Source organism: Apteryx mantelli, chromosome 9 (genome assembly GCF_036417845.1).
Source record: "Apteryx mantelli isolate bAptMan1 chromosome 9, bAptMan1.hap1, whole genome shotgun sequence".
NCBI classification, from domain to species: Eukaryota; Metazoa; Chordata; class Aves; order Apterygiformes; family Apterygidae; genus Apteryx; species Apteryx mantelli.
In genome coordinates, this window is record NC_089986.1 from 11,929,870 (window position 1) to 11,941,790 (window position 11,921).

Sequence of the window (11,921 nt, forward strand, 5' to 3'; positions counted from 1 at the left end):
TGAATCTAAGCTAGGGCTGATCTTGAGCAAGTGCCAAAGAAGCCCCAAAGCTGTGTTATCTGAAATGACCCCCTTCACAGAGGCATATGCTCTCCCTGCGTCCAGGCTCTGAAATTCATGGCTCTTGAATGGAATTGCTCCTTGAGTGAGAGTGCTTGTGAAAGAAGCTAGCAGAGATTGTTATATGTCATCTTTGTTCCTGCTGCAGGCAATGCAGTGGGAATTAGCTGGGAGGCAGTTGGAGAGGGTGAAGAAATACTGCTTTCTACTTGGTCGTGAAGGCCTTGCAGCCCCACCTATGTGCAGCTGAACAAACTGAGTGTGGACACTGGCATGTTGTGCCATTATAATTGTCAAACTGTCACCCAGCGACGGATTAAGGCCTTTTTTGTTTTATATGCTCTAGACACGAAGTTAAAAGGTCTGGCCATCTCCTGAAGGGCTTACAACTTAAACCATAGGGAAAAATAAAATGTGAAAGGAATAGGAGAGAACTCGGGAATCAAGCAATAATACGAGGTGAGTGAAGGAGCAGAGTACATGGCTGATGCATGCTTTGCAGAGTAATGATGTGCATGGACTTTCCAGTAATCCTGTGGTGCTTAGGTGTGTAGCCAACCCTCAGGAAATTTGTCTGGATTTCCCTCTTCTTGCAAGAGGCTCTTTATGAAACCAGCACTGTGGGCAGGGATTTTTGTCACAGCAGCTGTCACTGAACATAGAGACATATAATTAACCTCCATTTGGTCTCCCTTGAAAGGCCACACCTGTCAGATTTGTAGCTGTAATGTAATAGATTGATAACATATATGCTTAAAAATAAGCATTAACACTTCATTCTCTGGAATCAGGAAGTATACAGAAGTGATGGAAAGGATTGAGAAACACAGAAGCTTGAACATCTTTTTTTCTTTTTAGGGAGGTACCAGCAAAGCAAAATAAACTGGATTTATCCTCTATGTATACAGAAGCTTTTCAGACACAAGGTAGTCTTCTAAATCAGAAGTGAAATGTTAACAGTGAGTGTGGCACTCATACTTTTTGCTGTGTCTCTGCTGTTTGTGCAGTTTCTGAAACTGCAATGGATACGAAGACAATTTCCTCCTGGACCAACTCCGTATCCCTTCTTTGGAAATCTGCTGCAGATGAACTTCCAAATTCATCATGAGTTCCTTGAAAAAGTATGTATTTTCAGGCAGATGATTAATGGACTCATAAGCTGATTGAAGAATGAATATAAATTTGATAACATAGACTTCTTTTGAATGCTAAGGAAGGATTTATTCTAAACTGTGTAAATATGACAATTGATGAGGATCATTAAATAGTCTGTTTCTTGGTCTGAAATTTGCCAGCTTACTATGAAACATGCCATTGAAACCTTAGGTGCATGTGAATAAAATAATATTGATGCTAATACTTCTGTCTTATGAATAGGAAAAAGATACATTTTAAAACAGAGATTTTCATATTGTGGAGAATTTCAGATGTTTGCCTTTTGACTGTTGTCACACTGGCAGCTTCTAGATTTCCCAAGAAATAGTGGTGAATGTATGTGTGCTTTCAGTATAGAAAGGATGATTTTTTTATGCTTACTGAACAGATTTTTAAAAGAGGTTTTAATAAATTTTTGATGACATACGATTTGATTGGATTTTCAAAAGAGACCTCAGTCTGCTGAGCTTGGCTGAGCTTTTAAGCAGCTGAACTAATTCATTATGTGCCTACACTGAAATGAACTCTTTTCTATGTCCAGTTGTAATGCAGAGCACTTCTAGAAATTTTATCCTAATGTTTTATATTCCTAAAATGTATATTAGGCATTTAACATTTAAATCTGTGAGTAATAGCACCTCACTTTCCCTCCTCGTTCTCAGCCTGCTTTTTCTTCTGGTTCTTCCCTGTCCTGCCAGCTCTCTTCTCCTGACTTGTGTATTGCAAGGTGAGGTAATATAACTCACAACACAAAATTATACACAGTGCATGTTGTGATTTCTTTTATTTTTGATCTCCCAAACCTCAAGAACAGTATTGCTCATTCCAAGATTTCAAAAGCCATGAATTAGTCCCTCCAAAAGTGAAATTCAACCTTAGATAGATACCAAATCTGCAAGCCCATGATATAAATCCTTGCTTAACACATGTATCTGCTCCCTCTTAATTGTTCACAGGCAGCAAAATTTTGTATTCCTCTAGTCCTGCAGCTCTTAGGATGTCGTGGCAGCTCCCCACTCTTCCCCTTTCCCAACAGCCCACTGCCCCACAGACTTGCTACTTTGACCTACACTCTTGCAGTTCCCTCAGCCTTGTATTCTCCTGCTTTTACTATTCCAGCTCCTGATTCTCCAGCCAGGGAAAGGGCTGTTCTACCTGCTTAGGGATGGCTGTGTGCACTGCATAATGGAGACAAGGCTGTCACAGCTGAGGTAGAAAGGAGAGGAGACTCCTGCTTTACCCACCTATTCAGATGTTTTTTTCTACACTTACCACACAAAGGGGAACCTGTAGATGGTTCATGTAAAAGTCATGCGTGTTGTCTTACAAACATGTAAGATTTCATCTGTAATGAGTATGACTTGTAAGACATGCAATAAATAACATTACAGATGTTAGCAGTATTGGATGTATGGTGTTTTAGGAACATCCTGCTCTTTAATAATCCTGCTCTTTTTAAATAAAAATCTGGCTTCAAGATGTACTATATTTAAGAAATGGATTTGATACTCTCTTTTCAAGGTCAGGTACCACTGGGGCACCTACCAAGGGAAAAGAATAGGTTTACTATGTTTGATTTAAATATGCAGGTTCTCACCCATGTTTTTCTGATGCTGCTTTGTTCTACAGATGGCCAAAACTCATGGCGATGTTTTCACATTATGGCTTTCAAACATTCCTGTCATTGTCCTGCAAGGGTTCCAGGCAGTGAAGGAGGGTCTGACTGCCCATGCTGAAGAGGTTGCTGGAAGGCCAACAAGCGTGATCTTTGACTTGTTGACTGGTGGAAATGGTAATTATTATTTTCACAGATTCTTTTCTCATGTGCTCCATCCCTGTTTTTGGAAACTGATTTAGAACCTCAAAATGTGTAACTTGCAGTGGAATGAAGGTAAATATTTGGTGAGTTTTCGTGAATCATCACTTTTAGATGAGTACTATCTGAACAGTAATGGCAGAACATAGCTATTGTAAGAGTTCCTATACAGGAGCTAGATGACTAGAAGAGAGGAGGGGAAAGAGGAATGCTACAGAACTGCATACAAAAAAACCCCAGAAAAACTGGAATGACTAATGCTTCAAAGAAGCTTCTCTACTAGGTCAAATACTGATGTGATGTATTAGTGGATATAGATATGTTGGTGCTATAGATACATTGGTGATATACAGAAGGGACTGCACCTCAGCACCTGCCTGTAGTTTCTTGAACACAGAACTTTCTTTACTCTACCTCGCCTTCCAAAACAGGAATATCTAAATCTTTCTTAGGTTTGAGTCATTTTTAAATGTCAAACTAAGTGCAAATTGTGACATGATAGAAAAACAGAATATGGCTGATATATTTTAACAAATACATTTGGAAAACAAGCATAATTTCTAGTGAGTATCTAACACCAATGTGAACTTTTCAACTCCTGAACTTACACCCACTTATCTGATTTCTGAAGATGACTCCAATTCATATTATTTTGTGTCACAGAAAGTGAGGAAAACTGATAAGATTTATTTTGCAAATGGGAGATTATATGAAGATATAGCCCTTACTGTATATGTTATTTTGCATTTAATAAATATTGTTGATTCATTATAATCCTAGGTGTTATGTTCTCTAATGGTCATCTCTGGAAGCAACAGAGGCGCTTTGGAACCGTAACAATGAGGAAAATGGGAGTAGGGAAAAAAGACCAGGAGTACCGACTACAAGAGGAGGCCCATCAGCTGGTGGAATACTTACAGAAAACAAATGGTATGTGCTTTTTAGTAATGCTTGTACTTCTTGTGCAAGTCAGTCTGTGCAATGGGTGTAGCAGTGCTGACTGATTTTGCTCAGGAATGGGTCACCTTTAGCTTTTGAAATTACTTATTTGATTACTTAAAATGCGTTAAAAGAGTACATGTGGAGCTGAGTCTCAAGAGCCTGTATCTTATGAGCTGTGTGAGACATTTCCTTGCAGAAGTGCTACATGTAAAACCCGACAGTATGGATTTAGACTCCATGGTCCCTGTCTGTTAGTATTATCACTTCTTAGCCAGTTCTACATTACTTATGGTCACAGAATCAGGGTAACAGCAAACACTAACACCCCATATTCCTCTACAGAAAAGAAAAACAAGGCGCAAAAGATAGAAAGTTTTGGCGAAGGCTGCACAATCCCATGGCTCTGCTCTGTCAAGAGCAGTGAAAAAAGCTGACCTCGTGCGGCTTGTGGCTACGTCTTTAGTTAGAGCAAGTTTGCACTGCTGAAGAGTGGGGTGAACTTATAGGTACTCTCAATTATTCTGTTATTCAGGTGTAAGAGATCCCTTTAAATTCAGTTACTCATTCATGCACTGTCTCAGCTCACCATTTCTCTATCTGGAGTATTGTCAAACACAAGATCTACTGATGCCAAGGTTTTGTGAAATCTGAGTATTTTTGTCACTAATTTTGCTGTTCCTATAGGCAGTCTCCTCTTTTCTGAATGATGGTTTTTTTTAGGTATCTGAAGTTACATTTTACTTGAGTTTTTTGCTGGTAAATTGCAATTTTCCATGCAGCAATCTAATTAACATCAGAAGTGTTTGATAAAATGTTGTCTTTCTGTTCAGGGGGAAAAGCAGGAACAGTAAGTGCTATTCACTGTGTTTACAGGAGAACCTCTGGACCCCACTATGCCTGTTGTTCATGCTGTCGCAAATGTGATTTGTGCTGTGATTTTCGGACATCGCTTCTCCATAGAAGATGAACATTTTCAGCGCTTGATCAAAGCCACTGATGATATAATAGCATTTGGGAACAGCATCTTTTTTTTTGTGAGGAAAATTATTATTTGTGTCTTTCTTTTATATGGACAGACAATGAAAAAGGCAACTTTCTAGATGGTTTTATAACAAAAATAAATATGAATGCACCTGGAATTGCTGGAGTATGTTTCAGAATAGTACTTCCAGAAGCCTAGTTCAGAACTTATTTCAATTTCTTATGCCTCATCATAGCATAGAAATCACACATATCGGAGAAATCAAATCTTTGGTGGAAAGGGATGGAAACCCATAGGGTTGCTATGTATTTAGTAGATGTATGAAGGATTTTCTTGCAAAAGCACTATCTGTACAACTCCAGTGTTTGAAACTATAACTGAAACTCAATGGCAAAATACAGGCAAAAAATAACTGAAAAGCTCTGAAATAGGCTTATTTTAAATTTTCTCTGATAAAGTGACTTTACTATATGAAATCATGTGACAGTCAATAACTATCAAAAGAGTAACATGGTCCTTAACTGCTTCCTTCACTACTGTTTTTTAACCTTGTAGAAGCTTAAATAGAGCAACTGTTTTGCACAAAGGTAACATGTGAAATTGCTTAATAGTGGGACCTTGCTATAGTTTTTATACCACTTTTGTACCACTGTACCACCTCTGCGAATCCTTATGAGAATTCAGTAATGCTCACTGGAAGTTGCTCTCCATTAGTTGCTGGATGATGCTTGCCTCTGTGCAAGACAGCAGTTCCCAACTTCAGAGTTGGTCCAATGAACAGAAGAATTTCCTGTCTTGCCTCTGTGTGACGTTGTGGCTGCTGCTGCAAACATCATGGAACAGACTGCCTCAGAAAAGGGCAATTTTATCATTAACAATTTATGAATGGAAACCACAATACTGTGTATAGCCAAGAAGTCAATATACTCACTAGAGAGGTAGTCAGCTTCTTCAGAACTTGCTGGAACGCAGCCAGCGTGCATGATTTTCCACTTTTTTTCCATCTCTTACTAACTGAAAATTGCTGTAATAGAGCATTCTGGTCCTAGAGAATCTGAGGACTAATTTGATACTTTTGGTAAAAAATCAAAATCCTTATAATTTTTCTCCCAGAAGATGTAGGTGGAATGATTGTTAAGCTATCATCTAATCAGGGTAAATTCAGGATCATTTATTTCTGAACTACTCTCAGTAGATATTTGTATAGCTTGTTCTTCACAGCTGTATTAATGGAGTGTCCACAGCCAACCAAAGCATTATAGTCCAATGTTTAATTCTATCCTGCTCTCTATAGTGCTTTCATAATGATGTAAAATCATTTAATAATTGCCTGTTCTAATTTATTTTCCTGGTAAGTGGACAGATAGCTGTAAGCAAAATTAGGCAATGGGACAAAGAAAAAACAAATCAGGAATCTAAATACCTTTGTGGGAAGATGTACATTTGTAATCTAGCTGCCATTTAAATAGGTGAGCCCAGCAGTTATAACCTAATGCATAATTTAAGCTGAAGGCTGAAGGGTTAGTTCTGCCATCTGGAAGGACACTGTGCAATCTATAAAGGGAACAAACAAAAGGAAACAAAGCAAAGGAATGGAATTAGTCAGTGTAAAAAGTATTTTGTCTTTGTACTGCAGAGATGCATTTTTATAATGGTATAAGTGAAAGAATTTGAGTAGGTTAACAAAAATGAATAAATAATAGGGAATCTATGTGACGATATATTTTTAGATCATAAAGTTGTTTTGCATATCACACAGATGTCATATGTTTGATTATGCTTCTTGTCAAAGAGAAGACATATTTGAGTGAAGTCCCCATGCATTCAATATCCTATAATAAAATACTAAGAAATCTGGGTTTGGATATTTCTATTTTCATTTGAGCAGATCAGTCCAAGAAACTGAGCCTGAATCTATTTTTTAGTGATGAGCGAGCAATGATACTGTTGGATAAACTGAGAATAGGGGCATTTCTCTATACGTTGTCTTCACTACTGAGGTTCAGCCTAGTCAGGAACTGGGGTACAGAGGAACCTCATTTATCCTTCATATATCATATTGGAAAATATGTAACATAAAACTAAGGGAAATTCTACTTCAGGAAAAATGGGATTAAGAAAGGTTTTAATGGATCACTGGATAGGCCTTCAATGTAATGATGAAGATATAGTAATCAGAGTCTTTCTTTCACTTCTTCCATTACCCACAGGCCTATGTTAGGATTCAAATTTAGTTTGCTAATCTCAATAGTGCACCACATCTCTTAAATCTCTCTTCTATAGGTATATGAACTGTTTCCCTGGTTTGCAAGCCATTTCCTAGCATCATGGAAGATGACCCTGTCTGGCCTAAATTTTATGAACGCTTTAATAGCAAAAGAGATTGAAAGACACAAAGAAAAAGGAAAAACAGATGAAAATCAAGATTTTATTGATTTCTATTTGGATCAGATAGCCAAAGTGAGTATCTCTGCTTTCAACTCCTCTTTGACTCCATTGCACAGCTTGGGATTTTAAGTGCTACTATGATTATCATAGTATCTAATACCAATTAAGAAATACACAATTTCTTCCTAGAAAAGTTTATAGATGGATGAATTTTAAAAAAAGCTGCAGCTGTTCTATGGCAGCAGGAGGAAGAGGAAATAATAATGTAAGAGGATTTACAGTAGATTACCTATAACCAAGATAATAAAGATCTGCATATGATAAGATAGAGGGAGAAATGACTATTGTGATGGGACTTGCAGCGAGAGTAGAAAGTAGATAAGCTCACTAGTTGTCACTGCTGAAGAACAAAATGTGCGTAAAGATGGGATAAATTTACGATTAAAAAATTTTTTTATATTATTCAAAAAGCTTTATTTTCTAGTTCTCTTTTTTTTTTTATTTTGAATAGTATCAGTATATATTCTTGTGATGCACTTTTTTGTGTGCCTTAACCTCATCTTTTTGATTCATATCTGCAGACTAAAGGAGATGCTGATGCTACATATGATGAAGAAAACTTGTCTCAGACTATTTTGGACCTCTTTCTGGCAGGTGTAGAAACTACAGCCACCACTTTGCGTTGGGCATTGCTTTATATGGTAGTTTATCCAGATATTCAAGGTGAGCACACCCAAACAGTTCTGCAACTTTTTAGAAATTATAAAGGCTCAAATATTAGTAGAGCTTGTTCAAAGAATAGTAGAGGCGCTAATTAGTAGCTGATGAATCAGGTGAACTGCATCATGTGTCCATTTCTTGCTGTATCTTTCCTAACATGGAGGCTAGTCATTTTAGGTGTCCCTTTTGGGAGATCTAGTTGTAATGTAGGGTGTGATTCATCTGATCAAATGGAGGACTCTACTTTAGGATAAGGTAAGTCTTACCCTTCCCCCACCACTGACAATATTGATTAGACTTCTACCGAGCACAAAATGGAGTCCTCAGGTGGCTACTCAAGGTATAGACCACCCTCTTTGACCCATGACTGCTACTCTTTGATGTGCTCCAAGTTCTTTGCAGTAGAAATCATGTCAATAAAGTGGGAGGTTGTTAATGTGTGTTTATTCCATGAAACTTAAAACCTCATATATATATATATATATATATATATAGTTACAGAGATTTAAAAAAAGATTGGGATGAGTAGCTGAAGCTGTGTGCTTTTAATAATGATATTCACAGAAAAAAGATATAGCTTGGCAGGGTAAAAATAAGTGGAAAGGAAGAACCAGAGTGTGCAGGATAAAAAAAGATTAAAAGGTGTATAAATCACTCCAAAGGCCTCGCTTTTGAGAGTCTCAGATAAGCTGGGGACTGGGTGCACAAGGAGACTGGCAAGAGGAGAGTGGTAGGAGTAGTAAGGAGAAAGGATCTTCCATTATTATTACTAAAACACTCTTCAAAAACCTAAAATTTGAGCCTGGATTGCATATATCTAATTGATTTTCACAACATGATCTGTCTACCTCTCAGGATATATTAAGACAATCACAAGTTTCCTGATGCATAGGGTCAATCTAATTGCAGTGATAAAGGTTGTAGTATTAATCAAACTATTACTATTTCAGCTCAGATTTTAAGTACAAAAATAGCGTCCTTGAGAAAAACTCATTTGTGGAAACGTTTCCCCAGGCAAATAATTACAGGATAGTAATTACACCATCTATAGAGGACAAGCAAAATCTATGTGGTTCTGGGTGGAGAACAATTGCTGACCAGTTACTAAAATGATCTCCTAATACATGATTAATATTTTATTTTATGCTTTGCTCCCAGCATGTAACAATAAATAATAATAAAAGCCTTTTTTCTAAATTACCCCAGAGCAGTATATGCAACAGGAGCCTAAATGTCCTTATAAAAGGACTTTGTCTCCTACTATTACTTTTAAAATACTACTTGGATATGCAACCTATAAACAAATTCAGTGTCAAATTTTATCTAGGTCGCCTGTATGAGAATTTGAAGGGATTCTTATTTTTATAAAATAAAAATTTCATTTTGTTGGGTGTTCTTTTTACTGTGAAAAGTAATAGGAAAAATGATGAATATAGAGCTTATAAAGATTGCTTGTTGTATATTTAAAGATGAATATTTCTCCTTAGAGAAAGTCCAGAAGGAGCTGGACACTGTTCTGGGTCGCTCCCATTTAATTTGCTATGAGGACAGAAAGAAGGTGCCCTATACAAATGCTGTAATTCATGAGATCCAGCGATACAGTAATATTATCTTAATTGCCCTTCCCAGAAAGAGTGTGAAGGACACAGAGCTGCTGGGATTTCATATTCCAAAGGTACAAATATGCTTTTTATTTGAATATCTGATTTTTAAATCTTTTAAAAACTGTTTTAATGTATTTTTTTAACTACTGAAGCCACCTTAGCTAGTGATTCCCAAAACACTATTCTTTTTTAGTTTCTTTTGTTTTAATTGCTCCTTTAGTTGAAAAGCATCAATACCTACAAACCGCCAAAGCACTGACATCAATAGGTCTCTGGTATGAAGTTATGAAGAACTTATGAAGTTTCATCTAGAAAGCCTTTTGAAGGCTTTTCTGAACGGGAAGATGAACTCTTGTGTCCTCACACTGCCCCTAAGATACGACCGTCTCTAAAGCTGGCCTATTACAAGGAAATGTGCACCTTGTCTTTACTAATAGTAGCTTCCTAGATCATGACTTCTGCTAGTAGAGAACCTGGAAATGGTGACTGGAAATAAGCAAATCAATTTGCAGCAAGCTCAGGTCTGTCCCTTGTCAAATGGGCTTATCAGCTTGTGAACAGAGACAGTCCAAAAATGGAAAAAATAGTTTTACTGCAAAACTTGGAAATCTGAAATTATTTTCACGTCACAAAGTTTCAAATACAGTATCTTGCAACTAAAGTATTTTTGAGTTTTGTAACTGAAAGATACATTGGAATTTATTTCTAAATATTCTCCTATAATTGCTCCTCATTTAGTTTCATTTTTATTCCTTTTTTTCTGGATCTTCTCAAAGCAGGTCTAGGGCTGCAGAAATTACAATATAACAAAGCAGAAAAATTAAATTCTTACCCATGATATTCTGTAAGTCAAAAGCTGCATAAGTATTAAAAATACAGTGGCAAAAGAAAAAATAAAAACATCACATTTTAACAAGGTAAAAATAAAGCTATAGACATTTATTTTATTGAATTTATTGGTGGCAAATAACAAAGGAAAAGAAGAAATCATAACATTCTCAAAAGTTTAAACTTCTTATGAAATGTTTCAAAGCTTGATCTCATTTTGAAAGATGAGACTTTAATTAGGTTTTTCAATTGTTTGCTTGTGTGATGAATATGAACTGTAAGACAGAATTGAAGTAGCTGCTCCTTTTTCCAGGACACTGCAATTTTATCCAATATTGACTCTGTTCTGTCTGATCCCAAAAAATGGGAGACACCTCATCAGTTCAATCCAGGCCACTTTCTGGATGAAGATGGAAACTTTGTAAATAGAGAAGCATTCTTACCATTCTCAATAGGTAAGTGCACTAAACAGGGATTTATTTATTCCATGTGATAGTAACTTAAAATTCATTCATTTCTCAACATGAACTGGGGAAGCATCTATAAGTAGGTATATAAACACATTCCACTGTTTTAAAGACCTCCAGGAAGAGAAAAGTTCAATTGTATGTGAAAAGTTAGGAAGAGAAGGAATGATAAACAGAAAAGTTTCTTTTAGAAGAGAGATCCAGTTATGAAAATAGTAGCAGCAAAATTCATAGTGCTAATAAGCCCATAAATATAAACTATGCAACCTTGGCAGTCATTTCTACAGTGTTCTTTCTGCCTCCTGTAAATACAGTTGAAAACTTTCAGAGTGGAAATACAAGCATCTTTTCAGTTCTGAATCATTAAATGACAAATTCAGTTAATTATAGGGGAAAATGACAAAGTGTGCAGAAAGCAAGCAAGCAAACAAAAAACCCTTAGCTGTTTGAGAATAAATGGTGTTTCTTCTGAAGACTACAAGCAAGTTAGAAAGTGAGGTATGATAGAAAGCCTTAGCTGATTGCCTTTTTCTGTATTTTTACAGGGCACCGTGTATGCATGGGGGAGCTGCTGGCAAGGATGGAGCTCTTTATTGTCTTTTCCACCTTGTTACAAGCATTCAGGTTCATCCTGCCAGAAGGAGTGAAAGAAGTCAACACAAAATTTGTTTTTGGGACCACAATGAAGCCAGCTCCGCACCAGCTCTGTGCCATTCCTCGGTAGGCAATGGTGCCCCACAGATTCAGGGAGTACTTGCTCTGCAAGATTGTTTATGCATGTGAATTGCTCTTTGCATGTCTTAAGATTTTTGCTTTTCTTATCTCAGTGTTAATGTCGGTCACTACCCTGACAGACACTTTTCAAATAGTTGCATTCTGAGGATTGTACCTACAAAGAGTTAATCTTTCATTCTTGTATTCTACTTGGAGAATCTTGGTAAAATTCTGCTAATGCATAA

General features: G+C 36.8%; 1 protein-coding gene across 1 annotated transcript; it reads left to right on the forward strand.

Moving 5' to 3' along the window:
- Positions 1-1,010: 1,010 nt before the first annotated feature.
- LOC136992604 (cytochrome P450 2J4-like) lies at positions 1,011-11,693 on the forward strand. The gene is made up of 9 exons (XM_067301440.1): positions 1,011-1,181; positions 2,845-3,007; positions 3,812-3,961; positions 4,847-5,007; positions 7,239-7,415; positions 7,925-8,066; positions 9,551-9,738; positions 10,809-10,950; positions 11,508-11,693. Exons 1-9 carry the CDS (start codon positions 1,011-1,013, stop codon positions 11,684-11,686), a joined length of 1,473 nt encoding a protein of 490 aa, XP_067157541.1. The 3' UTR covers positions 11,687-11,693.
- The last annotated feature ends 228 nt before the right edge of the window (positions 11,694-11,921 follow it).